The 17,465-nt window shown below is 42.8% G+C and overlaps 1 protein-coding gene across 1 annotated transcript in view; it reads left to right on the forward strand.

Moving 5' to 3' along the window:
• The window catches only part of TBC1D31 (TBC1 domain family member 31), a 68,410-nt gene extending 52,830 nt beyond the window's left edge, over positions 1–15,580 (forward strand). The window contains exons 14-21 of the mRNA XM_073632209.1: positions 595–827; positions 1,055–1,207; positions 4,370–4,598; positions 7,633–7,767; positions 9,618–9,812; positions 10,446–10,599; positions 12,770–12,889; positions 15,304–15,580. Coding sequence (XP_073488310.1) covers positions 595–827; positions 1,055–1,207; positions 4,370–4,598; positions 7,633–7,767; positions 9,618–9,812; positions 10,446–10,599; positions 12,770–12,889; positions 15,304–15,446 — 1,362 coding nt within the window. The 3' untranslated portion in view covers positions 15,447–15,580. The remainder of the gene's footprint in view (positions 1–594; positions 828–1,054; positions 1,208–4,369; positions 4,599–7,632; positions 7,768–9,617; positions 9,813–10,445; positions 10,600–12,769; positions 12,890–15,303) is intronic.
• The last annotated feature ends 1,885 nt before the right edge of the window (positions 15,581–17,465 follow it).

Here is a 17,465-nt window from a genome sequence, read left to right on the forward strand (position 1 = left end):
CCAAAGAAATTTTCAGGTTACTAAGACTATGGTTCCCATAGGCTGTCCCTATACAATTTACTATAAACTGGCATCGCCCTCTCAAATTACACAAATCAAAGACAACCCCAAATAAGATTGCGCGTTGCGCTGCAAATAGCAACTTTCTCAGGGGTACAATATGTACACGTAAAGTGTTAAATGCTCAAGTGCAAAACGGATGCCATCGGAAAATTATGATACAACCAATATATATACTGTATATATATGCTCTTTCATAGTCCAGTAGGACACAGGCAGGTGCAATTTTGAATAGCAGTGTCCCCCTCCTGGCTATGCATCATGGCAGTGTGTGTGTGAATTGCTCACATTCTCAAGAAACACAGCCCCTGTTTCTCTTCTTTCTCCCTCTTGCTTTCCCTCTCTTGCCCTTTTCATTCTCTCTCTCTCTCTCACTCTTTCTTGTTCTTGCTCTCTCTTTTGCTCTCTTTCTTTGCCCCTTCCCATGCTTTTGCCTGTTTATGTTGGATTTCTTTTTAATGTAGTTCTACCATTTAAATTAAAATGTAGCTTATTTTACTGTACATGCTTATGGCGCTTTTTGTTTTTCTGCAGTATTTTTTTCATCACCGGAATAACCTGGATATCAATCTGATGATTAAAGAATCATACCATCTCATGGACGCCACCCCAGCCGAGATCCACCCTCAGCGTCTTCTCAGTGAATTTGTGCCCCTCACTAAGGGACAGTATCCCATATTCAATAAATACCCCAAATTCATTGTGGATTATCAGAGTCAGGAGAGGGAGAGGCTTCACCAGGAGGAACTGGAATACTTACGAGAGAAGTATGGAAGACTTTTATTTTTTTAATGCTACAAATATTAACAGAAATCTGCAGACACCTCAAATTAATTTACTATGGCATAAATATAAAAATAGCTTGTTTTCCCATGTCTGGATTTTATTTTGTTTTTTGGGTGCATTGTATGGCTAAAAAAAATAAATCCATCAAAACTAGCATTTTGGTGGATTTTAAAACCGCTGCAAGCCAATCTTTGTCATTTATTTGCAGGCAAATAATCCATGAAGTTGAGGCAGAAGCAATAAAACGCAGAGCTGGAGACGAAGCCTGGTATCAACAACAAGAACTCCTCCGAGGAGCAGAGCAACAGAGACGCCAACTACTAATTGATGAGGAGAAAAGGCTGCTGTACCAGAGGCAGAGGTAATAACCTTTTGCTATTGCCATGCTAAATGGGACTTCAACAAATCATAATCTTATAGGATCTGTCCAGACAAAACTAAGAATTCAGTTTTTGTTAGATGTTGGTAAGTTGACCCACCTGCAGTGTCCTATCTTAGAATAAAATCTTCTTGTGAAAGGGGGAGATCTACTCGTTCTTCAAGACTTGGGTGCATGAAAATCTAGATACCCAGACCTAATGTAGTAGTGTAAGTAAGCACAGATTAAAGCCTGAACTTTCTATATTTTATTATTGTAATGCATTCTGACTGCTGTTTTTAGGTTTTGTTGGCTGCTGCAAGGGTTACCCACTTCGGCTCCAGGCCATTTCTGGCACTTTTTGTTTACATGTAACAATAAGTATTTTTTGCTGTAAAATTTCTTCCAATTTCCCTATATATATATATATATATATATATATATATATATATATATATGATTATAGTTTTTTAAGCAGAGGCCCATCATGCCTCTGCCTGTGGGGGTCATGCTTGTAACTGTCAGCTTTGCAATGCCTCATGGGACTTGTAGTTTCGCAACAGCTGGAGGGCCGCCATTTTTTTGAGACCCCTGCCCTAGAGAATCAATTGGTGGGTGCATTTTTTTATGTCACACAGTATTTGTGCAGCGGTTTTTTAAAACTCAATTTTTGGGAAATACACTTTTTTGAATTTTAATGCAAAAAAACCTAATACATAATTAAATTTTTCTGTAAAATTTAGAAGATGATGTTACACCGAGTAAATAGACACCAAACATCTAATGCTTTAAAATTGCGCACACCTGTGCAACGGCGACAAACTATGTACATTTTACTATCCATAGGCGACGCTTTAAAAGCCTTTCCAGGTTACCACTTTAGATTTACAGAGGAGATCTTGTGCTAGAATTACTTCCCATGATGTGACGTTTGCGGTGATATATCACGTGTGGGATGATTGCCGTTTGCGTGCGTGCCTTTGTGCAAGAGCATGGGGGGGCGGGGGCACTTTCATTTAGTTATTTTTAATTACTTTATATTATTATTTTTTTTAACTGTTTCTTTAAAATAAAAAATGTGATCACTTTTTTTGCTTTTTATAAAGGAATGTTAAACATCCCTTATGGCAGCAATAGCCACGTGACAGGTACTCTTTATGGAGGGATCTGGGGTCAAAGAGACCCCAAATCCCTCCTTTGCACTTAAAAGCATTTAAAACACCAAGATCGGCGTTTTTTGAATGCTTTTATTTCTTTGAAAATGGCGCCAATGACATGCAGGTAAACCAGAAGTGATATCAGTTCCATCGCTTCCAGGTTACCACTATGGAGACCCGATCAAAGCCAATCCCGGTTTTGTGTGGGTGTCCAGGGGGGGGTGGTGTAACGTCCCCTCCTGCTGCTTGTAACACCAATCGAGGTGCTTGTTAGCCGCTCCGATCGCTTTTACAAGCGTCCGCCGGCTGTAAAGAAAATAGTACTGGGATGATACAACCAACAAGCAACGTACTGTATCTGGCAGGACATTGGGAATTCGGACCACTGCTCCCATACAAACTAACCAGCCTGGGTGATGAGAGGCCCCAACCAATCAGCAGTCTTTGATCAGTTTTCACTGCAGAGCTGGTGAAGGACAGATGCTGCATCCACCTAGGTGAGCATTATTTTTTTTTTTTCAAAACCAGCACTTCTCTTTGAACTTTTTCCCGCTGACCGCACACATATGCGGCCTCACAGAAGAGGGCTTTTTTCCTTGGGGTCGTATATACGCGTATCTTCCTTATGTGCTTCAAGCACAGAGACTGGGCTCTCATACTAACGATCAGGACACGGGATGTTTGTTCTTGGTCACCTGATCACTATGATCGCCTCTGATTGGCTATCACAGTGATCAGGCATTGTGAGTCTACCCCTGTGTTTACTTCCTCTTCTGAATGAAGAGAACTATACATTGTATCTTCCACTTCTTGCAGGAGATGAAAATGTTAACAAACCAAAGTGTGTAAAAGAAAAAAAAAAATCTAAGAAAAAATAAAAAATATAAGATCGTTAAGTTGCTAAAGTTAATGTTGAGGTCAAGGTCGGCGTCAAAGGTCACGGTCATCATATTTTGGGTAGAATTTAAAAATTTTTTTGTAGTAGTGTCAGTGTGTTTTAGGCAGGATAAAAAAAAAAAAAAAACCCACAAAAGTCTGTACTACAGGTACAAGCAACAACTAACATACGCATATGTGGCATCGCTGCAATCATCAGGAGCAGTAGAATTTATTTTGGGTTGTTGTTTGGTGGTAAATAAGGATAATGGCAAGAAAAATACAGCTAAATTTACCAAAAATGTTTTGTTTATTTTGTTACTATTTTGGGCCCGTTTTCCCTTGATAAAAAAAAAAAAAAAAAAAATCAGGAGCTATCTGCTACCATTTACTACCAAAAGAAAGCTCAATTTATCCTAAAAAGAAAAAAAAAAAAAAAAAGGTATAATCAACCTGTGTACACAAAGTAGTTGTGACACTGTGCAGTTTTACTAACATATGTCAAAGTTTCAAAATTGTGCTTAGGCATTTACATTTGTTTTACCCTATACCCCCTTTCACACTGGGGCGCTTTGCAAGCTCTAAAAATAGCGTCTGCAAAGCTCCCTGAAAGAGCCGCTCCTGTCTCTCCCCTTTCACACTGGAGCGGTGCGCTGGCAGGACACTAAAAAAAGTCCTGCTAGCAGCATCTTTGGAGCGGTGAAGGAGCGCTCCTGCCCATTGAAATCATTGGGGCAGCGCGCCTATACCGCCGGCATAGCACTGCTGCAACAGCGCTTTGCGGTGGTTTTAACCCTTTCGCGGCTGGTTTTTAACCCTTGGCCGCTAGCGGGGGGATATAAGCGCCCCGCTAGCGGCCGAATAGCGCTACGATATTCATGGTAAATCGCTGCTAAAAATAGCGGAGCTTTATCGCCGACACACCCACCGCCCCAGTGTGAAAGGGTCCTTAGATGTCAAAGGGTTATGAACACTTTATAGATTAGTCATTCATGAAAATATATCTTTTAAATTTATTTAGAGTATCTGTCATTCATTTTGTATAGACGGCTGCATTGCTTTAGGTGCCGATATCCCCTTCGTTTTCTGAATGTAACCCCGTCACATTATTAAATGACTACCATTTTCCTAGGTTGGCGACTGTCAAACGAGAGCTCAAATTAAAGGAGCTCCAGGTTCTGGATGGTGCACGAAGGCGCTTCTTGAGACACCAGCAGGATCAGCGCAAGATGGAGCTCAAGCGCCTGGATGATGAGATTGAACGCAAGATGTGCATGCGAGAAAGAGAAACTGCGGCGGTCATGCAAGATGTGGAGCTCAAACGGATGGAACTGGAGGCCCAGAGACGTTTCTATGACCAAGTATGTTTTAATCCTAGGTGTCTCTGGATGCTCTGTTATTGTGTATAAAGAGAACTACACAGGTACTCTGAAGGAAATATGAACTTTGGGGTAATAAAAATGCTAACCATAAAAGTTAATATGGAGTGCTGCCACCCCTCTTTTTACCTGCTCCATTTTACTGAGCCTGTTTTAAAATGTAACCTGCAGATGAAACTTACTGTACAGGTACAGATACCTGTGACATCTTTTGTCATATATGAAAGTGTATGTAAAGCTAAGAGTAGGCAAGTGTTGGATCCCTTGTCAGGTTTTTATTGCAGTCTGTGACCCCCACTGTGGAGATGTATTTTCTATATTGGTATTGGTGACCATTGTTCCAAAGTGAGAGGAAATCCCAAGTTGTCTCAGGAAGATGAGGTGAGGAGATATCTTCCAATCGGGAAAACCTGTTCTGGTGACAACTGTCCCCTTAATAAATAAAAGATTCTGCAAGCTACCAATAATATATTAGGCTGAAAGCTTTAAAGTAGCATCCTGATGATGCAAGGAACTATAATAATGCCTTCCAGCTACCAGTCACACTCCCATATGTTATGTTAAACTAAACAAATATATAAATATTGTGCAGCGCTGTATGAATAACTCTGAATAAGTACTGCAAAATTAATACTCAAACATGATTCCAATCCATAAAGTGCAAATGCAAGTAATGATTGTAAATTTAAATGAATATTGTGCCACACTAAGTGAATTGATCTGCTTCAATACTGTTTAGCCTTACATACGTTTTTAAAGACTGCTTTGCAGAAAATTAAACATTCATTGGTAAATATGTAAAAAAAAAGGTCATCAGAGCAGGACATGCTTCAAATGATTGGGAGCAGTTTTTTCTCCCAAACAGTTGACTTCTTCTCTTCTATAACAGAAAAGTGCCGGGTTTTATTTGTATAGCTCTTTTTACCAGGAATAGAAGCCATGTTACAGCAAGGACCATCTCCATTGCACACATTCCTGAAATAGGCTTAAAGGGGTTTTAAAAGTTAAAATAACAAACATGTTTATACTTAGACCCCTTTTACACTGGAGCGTTTTGCAGGCGCTATATCGTTAAAAATAGCGCCTGCAAACCGCCCTAAAACAGCTGCTCCATTCACTCCAGTGTGAAAGCCCTCGGGCTTTCACACTGGAGCGGTGCGCTGGCAGGGCGTCAGAAAAAGTCCTGCCAGCAGCTTCTTTGAAGCAGTGAACTCACTGCTCCTCCACCGCTGCTCCCCATGGAAATCAATGGGGCAGCGCTGCAATACCGTCGGGAAAAAGCCGCTCCGGCGGATTTAACCCCTTTGCGGCCGCTAGCGTGGGCTTAAAACCGCCCCGAATAGCACCGCTTTACCGCTGACGCCGGTGGCGGCACAGTGTGAAAGGGGTCTTACCCACTCTGTGCAAGGGTTTTGCACAAAGCAGCCCTGATCCTCCTCTTATGGGGTGCCCCAAGCGCCGCTTCCCATGGAGGGCACCCGTGCGGGCATGCTCCCGAGTCCCGCTGCTGCATTGACAGACAGTGGTACACAGCCCTGCTCCCATGTCACTGGGTTTGATTGACAGCAGCCGGAGCCACTGTCAATCTATCCAAGGAGGAGAGAGAGACAGTGGTTGGAGCCGCTGCACTCCTCATGCACATCGCTGGAATGGATGTGCTCAGGTAAGGAAAAAGGGGGTCTGGGGGGGAGCTGCAGCAAAGAAGGTTTTTCACCTTAATGCATTGAATGCATTAAGGTGAAAAACCTTGGGACTTTAAAGCTCCTTTTAAGGATAGCGGGGGCTGTAGCAGCAGCCAGCTGGAAACGTCACAGGTTAATATACATAACTGCCAGCTACCATGGATATTCAAATAACATCCAAAGATTTTATGTAAAAGTGATCATATCACAGCGAAAAGAGTGCAAAGTTTTAGAGCCACGTTTCGGACCTCATCGATCTTGCGTGGCCTCGAAATGTTGCACTCTTTTGATGTGATCACGTTTGAGTAAAACCTTTGGATGATATTTGGAGATCCATGGTGTGCTGGCAATTATGTCCATTGGTGTTACAGAAAGGGATGCACTCCAAAGTTGCATAAATGGCAGTTGTGTAGGCCTGACAACTTTACAAATATGTGATTGTTATTAGGCCGTCCATACACAGAGCAAATTTCTTTCCTGCAACCACAGGTTGTAGGAAAGAATTTTTGTTCTATTCCCCCTATCAACACAGACAGTGTTGATGCGGGAATTCCTCCTGCCGGGCCATTGTCTTTATTTTTTTTTTATTTTTTTTACGGCAGGGGATCCTGTCCCGCTAGGAGAAGACAGTGATGATCGCTAGTGGATATAGCAGCTGCTAGGGATAATCACAAGAGAGTCCGGCATGCTCCTTGGACCCAAGTTGATTAATCGATCAGCTCGGTACATTCAGCCTGCCCATTAACGGTTCGAATCTCGGGCAGTTCCTGCTGACCCGGCTGAGATTCGAGCCCTGTATGACCGGCCTTACTCAGTGAAGCACTTGCTCTTAGTAAATATTTAGGTAAAAAATCCTGGTCCTTTTTTCTATGTAAACTGTTTCTCTTTTAGATAAGAGCAGACTGCAGTTCTCCATACCAGCCAATCAGAATTCAACTTTCATTGATCCCACTTCAGTCAGCGTTGGTTGGTATGAGTGCCACATGGCATATCATCATTACGCATTGAGTTTGCACATTTAATAAGCATGTAGATCTGCCAATGAATTAATATGAGCACTAATGCAGAGGCTCAAGGAAGGTTGCAGGACCCCTGGGTATAACCCCACACAAACATCAATAGATGAAATCAATTTTTATTGGTGCTGGAAAGCCCCTTTTGTGTTCAAATAACCCCAGTGACTTTTCCACCTCTATTAAACTGATTGTAGTCAAAAGCTTAAGAGGTGATGGGTCAGTTTGGTAGGTTTGGAGAAGCCGCAGGTATATTTTCCTTTGTAAGTTTCTGTATGTGAACGGACAGTGACCATACACTCATTGTATTCATTCCGACAGCAACTTGCTAAGGAGCAAGAAAAAGAGCGACAGGAAGTTAAAGGAGAACTTGACACCAACCGAAGGAAGGCTGACCTGGAAGAACAAATGTTCTGGAGGCTAATGCAAACTGAGGCTGACCTGAAGGACCAACAGGTTAGTTTCAGTACTGCCACATGCTAACGCTCCTCTTTTCCTCCAACCCCTTGCCACCACTTTGACTATTACACGTCATCAGTGACCAGCTATTTCTTCTTTTTTTATTTTTTACTGCTAGCCCACCAAAGAAGTCAGTGCCCGATTTCGCACATGTGCTGCATGAGATCTGGTGCTGTTTATTATTGTTTATACATTGCCATAGCTATGGCAACATAAGCGGTGTTGTATTAACAGACAGGCCGCTGAAGCCATTGTAGCACATAAACAGTCGTGTGAGAAAAAAAATAAAGTTTCTTCTGAAATCTGGTGAGATCCCACCCTGTACAGACATGATCTCCCTGGGAGGCACTTGTGACTTTAGCCTTCCCACCAGGGCAACTGTGAAATACACTGATTACATTGACAGCGCTCCAATTTACCAAGAAGTGGGAGTAAAATAAGCATAAGTAACAGAATGAATGTGGCTGTAAAGTCACTTTCACTACTAACTAGAATCCCCTCTGTTATATCAGGTTAAATCATTCAGTGCCTTTTGTTTTTTTTTTAAATGTGGCTCATTACCTTTATTTTGCAGTTGCCGCTGTCAGTCAGCTGATGTCCCGGTGCTCTCCTGCCCCGCTCAAAGGACTAATGAGGGAGGGGCTGAGGTTCCCTCTGACGTCACCAGGAGGAGAGGAGGAGAGCCTCGGGCGGTCGCGTGACCACTCAATGGTGGTCTTGCATAAGGCATTGCGCCGCATCATTTAAAAAAACAAAGGCACCGCGCAATATAACAGAGGCTAACGTCACAGAGCCGGTCCAGGCTCTGCAGGGATCGCAACAATAATATCAGCCAGTTACCTGACTGGCTTTCCTCTTTGTGAGGACTGCGCTTTGCCATTTAGCAAATGTGAGAGGGCACGGAGACAACCACTTTTGGGCTATAAGCTAGCTGTATAAACTAGTAGGAAAGGTAGGAATGATGACACAGGTCGATTGACTGCATGTCATCCCATTCAAGTATACACAGAGACATGCTTCCCTGCTAGGCGGGGTAATGAGATATTGAGTGTACCCAAAGGGTATACATAAACCTTCCAGACAATACGTGGTGTGATGCAAAAATGCTCTGTTAGGTAAGTGCCCTGTTGCATATTTCATTTCATCTGAAAGGTGTTCTGTAGGGTTGAGACAAGGGCTGTGTTGCCCACTCAAACACCTCAATCCATGTCTTCATGGTGCTGGCTTTGTGCATGGGGCACAGGAACAGGAAAGGTTCTCCTCTAAACTATTATCACAAGTTTGGAGGTCTTAAAGCGGAGCTCCACCCAAAAGGGGAAGTTCCACATTAAGACTCCCTCCCCCAATCCTGTTTGTGTAATGAAGCTTTTGGGGAGGAAGGGGGGAGCGGGTAACCGATTTTAACAGTTTCACTCTCCCCCCTCCCCTCCTGAAGACTTCTGGGACAAATTACAGGTAACAGAAGACTGTGGGACCATACAGTGCCGCTCACGCACAGTGGGCAACCAGGTGCCCTTAGTAAAGATGCCAGTGAGAGAGGACACAGGGAGAAAACTGCTGGGGTGAGCACACTACTGGATCGTGGCACAGGTGAGTGGCTGTTTATTAAAGGTCAGCAGCTAACATTTTTGTAGCTTCTGACTTTCAGTTTTCACTTAAGAGACTGGAGCTCCACTTTAATATCTTAAATGGCTTTGTATAGCGTAGCAATAACTACCCTTCCTTAGAAACCCCTAAACGCAATAATTTGAAGAGGTGTTCACATAATGTTGTCCATATAGTGTGTGTATGTATGTTGTTGGCACATTTGCCATCTTAGACATGTCTGCCCTGCAATGTCCCTTCAGTTGCTGGAAGAGAGTTTGGCAAAAGCCGATCATCTGTGCTCAGGGACTGAGTGGAGAATTCAGGCTCTTCACAAACAACAGCAGGACGACCTAAATCGCAGCAAACATTATGAAGAAATGTTGAAACTGACCGGAGGTATTAAAGAACAGGAGAAGCAGCTGCATGATGTCGTCAAAGAACTGGAAACCCAAAAGGCAAGTGGCCGCCATCTTATCTTTTTATAAAGGTCTCCTGTATTAGCTTGAATTCAACTGAACTATCCAGACAGGAACATATTTAAATTAATGTTTCTTGACTGATGTGGGTTACTGAGCTTTCCTCACTGCTCTTCATTATTGAATTAACAGAGATGTATGGGGTGTTTTTTTTTTTTTTAGTATCATACTTCCCTAGGTGGATGCAGCATTGGTCCGATGCTGCATCTGTCCCCCGACACCTCTAACACTAAGAACCGAGCGATCGAACATCGCCGATAACTTGGTTCCAACCGCTCCGCGAGCACAGCTCTCTGCTCTGCTCACTGGAGCGGTGGGCTGTAGAGGGGTGGGATCGGCCGGCTCAGGCTCTCCGTGGCTCGTTGGGAGGCTGAGCTGGGTGGCAGTGCAGGGATCTGGGCAGATCCTGACTCTATGGTCATGATGATGCCCGGACTTCAGCCCGCTGTCTGCTAAAGACGGGTCACCGGAGTGCAAAACGAATCACTCCTGTGATCCATAAGAGAAGTCCAGTCAAACGAGCTTTCTCCTTTAATAAGCTGCTATACCTTTTTGTTTACTTTTCCGGATAAATCTTTGATGCGTTTTGCTTGTTTGCTCCTGTGTGAATAGTGGGCTGAGGCGTCTAACAGACTTGGGCAGCTAGAAACAGAACAACTCGCAAAATCCACACAAGATGCTGAAAGGAGGACATTTTTGCGCACAGGAACAGTACAGGAGGTGGCGGCAGAGGACATCTTACTACAGACTGACAAGGAATATTATGGTTAGTATGAAAGTTTGTTTGAACAGCATTAATGCAAAAAGCACACCATTGTGACCTTTACACGTGTAATCAGCATGTACATTTTCAATGAAATTGCAAGCACATTTCTACAGCTTCAAAGCAACTTTAGAGGTGCATGTTGTAAATTTAATCACACCATAAAGTTATTAAAAGGTATGTTTGGTATCAAAATAGTTGAAGTCAACCACATAACGACTGCTGCCTCTTCATCGATCATTCCTGGAGTGGCACTGTCATCCTGCTCACTGTATGATTGGTGAACACACTCTGCAGTGTTTCTATAGTGTTTTATTGAGACAGTGTAACTACAGGTTATGGTGAAAAGGGACTAAAGCTTTCAAAAAGCCCCACACCTGAATTGGTGCATAAAGCTCTCCTGGAACAGATATTAAAGTGGAGGTCTGCCCACCGCTGCAAAAATTAAGCGCCAGCAGCTGCAGATACTGCAGATACTGCAGCTGCTGACTTTTAATAATAGGACACTTACCTGTCCTGGAGTCCAGCGATGTCAGCACCGCAGCTGATGTTTCCATCAGCTGTCAGGTGCTGCCTCCTCGATTGCTGGTAATGGTACCCGGCAAGGTAGCCTTACGGCTTCACACCAGGAACCCTACTGCACATGTGCGAGGCCCCGCTCCTCTCTCCTTCTGGCCCGGTGGCCAGGGAAGGAGGAGGGAGCCCGAGCGGTGATGCAAATATCCGTGGCTGAGGCTCCCGGAAGTGGGGACAGGATGCCTGTAAAAGACAGACAGGTATCCTGTAACCCCCCCCCCCCAAAGGTGCCAATTGTGGCACCGGAGGGGGGAGGAGTACAATGAGCGGAAGTTCCACTTTTGGTTAGAACTTTGCTTTAACATGTCTCATTCCATCACATATCCCAACAAAAAAAAATCATTATTCCTCGTTTTATCCCTCGTTTATTGAATTGTTTTGTCGCCATATTGTTTTAATCTATTTTGTAAAGCACTGCACAATCAGTCCTGCATAAGAATATACATTTCAGGACAGTGGTTGGAGCTATGCAAAGCATCAATTTAGGGTCCCATCAGCAACATTTATATCCAGAACCACTTGTGTATATGGCAAATATTGGTTAATATTATAGAGCCATTTTATTTCAAATAAATTGTATGCAATTTAGAATACAGTGCCTTGAAAAAGTATTCATACCCCTTGAAATTTTCCACACTTTGTCACGCTACAACCAAAAACGTAAATGTATTTTATTGGGATTTTATGTGATAGACCAACACAAAGTGGCACATAAATGTGACGTGGAAGGAAAATGATAAATGACTTTCATGCTTTTTTAAAAATATGTGAAAAGTGTGGGGTACATTTGTATTCAGCCCCCCTGAGTCTATACTTTGTAGAACCGCCTTTCACTGCAATTACAGCCGCAAGTATTTTTGGGGATGTCTCTACCAGCTTTGCACATCTAGAGAGTGACATTTTTGCCCATTCTTCTATGCAAAATAGCTCAAGATTGGATGGAGAGCGTCTGTGAACAGCAGTTTTCAAGTCTTGCCACAGATTCTCAATTGGATTTAGGTCTGCATATTGACTGGGCCATTCTAACACATGAATATAATTTGATCTAAACCATTGCATTGTAGCTCTGGCTGTATGTTCTCTTCTTTGGGAGAGTTGATGAGCCGATGAGATGTAAAAAATTTAAATGAAAACATGTTTTTAAAATATTAAATAATGTCTTCATATAAAAACTGTAAATGCAGACTTTTGTCATTTGTGGAACATCAAAATGCATATGGGTTACCTTGGAAAGAGTAAAGTATTGCCAAAGTGCATGCAGTTTTGGCATCTCTTGTTGGTAACTGACCAAACTACACATCAAGCACATACAGAGATGAATTGAAATCCTACAGACACTCTTGACTAATCATCAGGAACAAGTCTTGATAACCAGTGTGACTTTTCAATGCTTCTCAGAGAGATACAGTACTCTTACAGCGTGGTGAAGATTGCTCTATTGAGTGTGGATTGGGCAGTATTTCTGTACAAACAATACATACACCTATTTACTGCCCCTAATAATGTGGTTTTCCAGGGTAAACACCAAAGTATCATCTGCTAGACTTCTGTTTTCCTCCGAGAACCTTGTCCTTACCTTCTTTCCCATTTTCTACAGAGCGAGTTCTGAATCATGGAGTGCCCACAAGGAATTCTTTACGGAAAGAGGCAGATGGTCAGAAGAAGACAGAAAATGTGTGTTTAAATGATGTGTCTTCCTCTGACTCCTCCACCCACTGTAAGTTCTTTGCACTATGAAGGGTGTATAAGGTTGTTTGGAGAAGTTACCAACAGAAACTTTAGTTATCTCTGTAACTATTTTTTATAGACCTATCCTCTAAATCTGGGGATGCTGCACAATTTTTTTTTTGTTTGTTTCTTTACTCTATGGACTTTCTGTGCCTATGATACCTATTATTGATGTCTTTGAATTTTACCATTTCCAAATGTTGGCGGTTCTAATTTAGATATGCAATCTAAATAGTTCAAGGTCTGCAGCAGATCTGGCTTAGGTAGTGCTACAGGTTCACTTAAATCCCCACCTTATTCACATGCAGAACATACTCCCCTTACATTTACTCCCCCACCACTCTATTCCTCCACCAGTACCGGAACTTTGTGATTGGCCCATCACAGTCACATGGAGTCATTTGAAACGCTGGGTCTTTTCTTGATTCCTGGCAGCTGAAAAGGAGCAGTGGGGGAGCGAAAGGGAAAGCTGGTGAGTATGTGCAGTTGGGGAAGGGGGGGGGGGGGGGGCAAACCTGTTCTATTAAAGGGCAATTAAACCCATGAATTTAACAGTTACATTCCCAGCATGCCGGGAATCTTTTGTCTCATTGTCTATGTTCTCAACCAAACTGTCAAACCATCAAATTGCTGGTTCCATAGCAGTTTGCATGTGGAGCACCACGGAAGTTGCAGATCAAACTAAAGCTTAGTACATAATATTTTTTTTTTTTTCTCATATAAAGCGGAGTTCCAGTTGTTTTTTTTTTTTTAGTAAAAGTCAGCAGCTACAAAAGTGTAGCTACTGACTTTTAATAAACACACAGTCACCTGTCCCATGATCCATCGGTGTGGCCGCCAGAACCCTCACTTCTCTCCCTCGCCTCTCCCCGGTGACGGCATCACTAGTGTGGGCATCCGGCTGTGACAACTTGTGGCTTCACAGCTGCGCACTGCGCATGTGTGAGTCAAGCTGCGCCTCCTTAATGGCCGGGCAATCTTCTTTGACTTGTGACGTGTCCCAGAAGATTGCAGGGAGGGGGAGAGGAGAACTTCTGCTCAAATAGCATTGGCGGCTCAAGTGGAAGTGGAAGCAGGGTACCTGTCAAAAAGACATTTTTGAGGAGGGTGAGGAGTCCTTAAAGCGGAGCTTCCACTTTTGGGTGGAACTCCGGTTTAACCCAGCGGGCTGAGTGAAAAAAAAAACTGAAGAGCTCGGGAGGAGCCGCTGTAGTTAATATGCGATGTTAGTATGGCGAGCTTATATAGTGTTCTGACAGGGGGACTGCCTGAACCCCCCTGGCCGCCAGAACACACCGGTCATCACTCTCATCCATTGGCTCAGAGCGCTGATCGGATGCCAATCTGCAGACCTTTTTCGGTCATGCCCCTTCAACAGAAACCTGCTGAACGGCCAGCTTCTGTCGGATCGCTGCTGTACTCGCGGGCTGAATGTCGGCTAGTTTCTATTGAACTGGCCGATGCCACCCAATATTTGGCCCTGGTGTATGGCCCTTTAGATGGCAGCTTCCTTGCCTGAAAAGGATAGGAGTGTTTAGTTCTGCTTTAAGTTTAGAAGTTCAGGTTCCATTACTGTTTGAAATTCCATAGCAGCTTTCTGCATAGCGAGTGCCAGGCCGCTTCCTTAACCCCGACCCTAATGTAGACTTGGCATACGAGGAATAACACTCAAATGTAAGCATCCAGTCACTCAGCATAGATGTTTCAAAAAGTAGTGGACAGCAACCTGATAAAGACCATGGCCGTTTTTTGTTTTTTTTCTGATTAGCCTATCTCCAGCTTTTTAGTGAAGGTTAAAGCGGAACTTTAGGCTACGATTTAAAAATTGGTGGACAGGCAGGAGCTTTAATGCAGAAAAGATGAGCTTTGTCTATTCTGCACAAAAGTGTCTTACTTGCCCGTCCACCCTTGTACAGCAAGCGCAGCTCACTGCACAAATTCAGGAATGCCGAATCTGACGGAACTCCCGAGCATGCGCAGTAATGACTTCATCTCCGCCTGGCCAATGACAGCGGCCGGCGGGGAGTTCTGGGGAGGGCGCATCGCTGGATTCTAGGTGAGTATAATTCCGCTTTAAATAGTTTGTTATGACCAAGCTGAACCAAACAAACTATTACCTTCACTAAGGGATGCAGTGGCTGTGAGTGCTGTATAAACTGTATGTAGCCTCAGCTACAGTATATAGCACTGTGTTTCGGCAGTGGGATGGAAACCTTCCATCCCACCTCCAGAACAGAATTGAGTCTGGCTAAATGCTGCTCTAGAAGTACAAAGCTTCCTCTGATTGGCTGAAAGGGAGAGGCAAGTAGATGACGATGTTGGGCCATCAGTTACTGTTTTTTTTTTTTAGAAGTGACAAGGGTTTTCTGCAATATTTTATGTCTATTTTTTGTGCTTTTGTAGTTTCTTTGGATCGAGGGAGGGGAGATTTGGAGAATAAAGAGCGTGTTCTCCTGTCAGAAGTACGAGAACTCAGACAGAAGTTGGCTTCCCAGGCTCGCAATAAGTACCCAACCTCGCTTCACTCAGACACACTATGGACTTGATACTGCTCTTGTTACAAAGTTCTTTTCATGTGATTGTATTTATTTTATTTTTCACAGTTTGGCTGTGTTTTGTACAGTTTGTTTTATGATGCTCAGTTATTAAAAGCAGTCTTTGAATAAAAAAAAAAACACAATCTGTGTGTGTTTCTCATCTATTAAGAGACAGAGGAAATCGCAAAAAGTACCCAACCTTGCTTCACCCAGACACACTATGGACTTGATACTGGTCTTATACTGCCTTTGTACTTTGTATACTGCCCTAACTTTGTATATCTAGGTTATACTGCCACCTACAGGAGTATTGCACACTGCCAAACAAAAAACTGTAGACAACCTCAGGGATCAACACCTCTTACTATCAGTATGCTTCTGTTTATTTTCTAGTGTCCTAGTGAGATGAACTAACCTTATTTTACTTGCTTTTTTCCTTTTTGGCTTCATATACAGTTGTGCTCATAAGTTTACATACCCTGGCAGAATTTGTGATTTCTTGGCCATTTTTGCAGAGAATATAAATGATAACACAAAAACTTTTCTTTCACTCATGGTTGGTGTTTGGCTGAAGTCAATTATTATCAATCAACTGTGTTTACTCTTTTTAAATCAGAATGACAACAGAAACTACCCAAATGACCCTGATCAAAAGTTTACATACCCTGTTGACACAAAGGGGTTTGAATGGCTATTAAAAGGTAACTATCCTCACCTGTGATCTGTTTGCTTCTAATTAATGTGTGTGTATAAAAGGTCAGTGAGTTTCTGGACTCCTGACAGACCCTTGCATCTTTCATCTAGTGCTGCACTGACGTTTCTAGATTCTGAGTCATGGGGAAAGCAAAAGAATTGTCAAAGGATCTGCGGGAAAAGTTAGTTGAACAGGAAAGGGATATAAAAAGATATCCAAAATTGAGAATGCCAATCAGCAGTTTTTTTTTTAAATTCTTAATTTTCCAAAAGATTGTGACAAAAAAAAAACTCGCCAGGCCTCTTACTAAATACCTTGGACTGTCTACTTTCCAAAAAGGGGTCATTTGGGGCCTCAAGAAATGAGATAGACTATCAGTACATTGGAATTGATCAATTTTCAGATCTACAGTATATACAGTGCCTTGAAAAAGTATTCACACCCCTTGAAATTTTCCACATTTTTTCATGTTACCACCAAAAAACGTAAATGTATTTTATTGGGATTTTATGTGATAGACCAACACAAAGTGGCACATAATTGTGAAGTGGAAGGAAAATGGTTTTCAACATTTTTTACAAATATATGAAAAATGTGGAGGGCATTTGTATTCAGCTGCCTTTACTCTGATACCCCTAACTAAAATCTAGTGGAACCAATTGCCTTCAGAAGTCACCTAATTAGTAAATAGAGTTCACCTGTGTGTAATTTTATTCTCAGTATAAATAAAGCTGTTCTGTGAAGCCCTCAGAGGAGAACCTTAGTGTACAAACAATCATGAAGGCCAAGGAACACAGCAGACAGGTCAGGGATAAAGTTGTGGAGACGTTTAAATCAGGGTCAGGTTACAAAAAAAATATCCCAAGCTTTGAACATCTCACGGAGCACTGTTCAATCCATCATCCAAAAATGGTAAGAGTATGGATCAACTGCAAACCTACCAAGACATGGCCGTCCACCTAAACTGACCGGCTGGGCAAGGAGAGCATTAATCCGGGAAGCAGCCAAGAGGCCCATGGTAACTCTGGAGGAGCTGCAGAGATCCACAGCTCAGGTGGGAGAATCTGTCCACAGGACAACTATTAGTCGTGTTCTCCACAAATCTGGTCTTTATGGAAGAAAGCCATTGTTGAAAGAAAGTCATAAGAAGTCCCATTTGCAGTTTGCGAGCAGCCATGTGGGGGACACAGCAAACATGTGGAAGAAGGTGCTCTGGTCAGATGAGACCAAAATTGAACTTTTTGCCCTAAAAGCAAAACGCTATTTGTGACAGAAAACGAATACTGCCTATCACTCTAAACACACCATCCCCACCTTGAAACATAGTGGTGGCA

This window comes from Aquarana catesbeiana, linkage group LG05, assembly GCF_042186555.1.
Source record: "Aquarana catesbeiana isolate 2022-GZ linkage group LG05, ASM4218655v1, whole genome shotgun sequence".
Classification (NCBI taxonomy): Eukaryota; Metazoa; Chordata; class Amphibia; order Anura; family Ranidae; genus Aquarana; species Aquarana catesbeiana.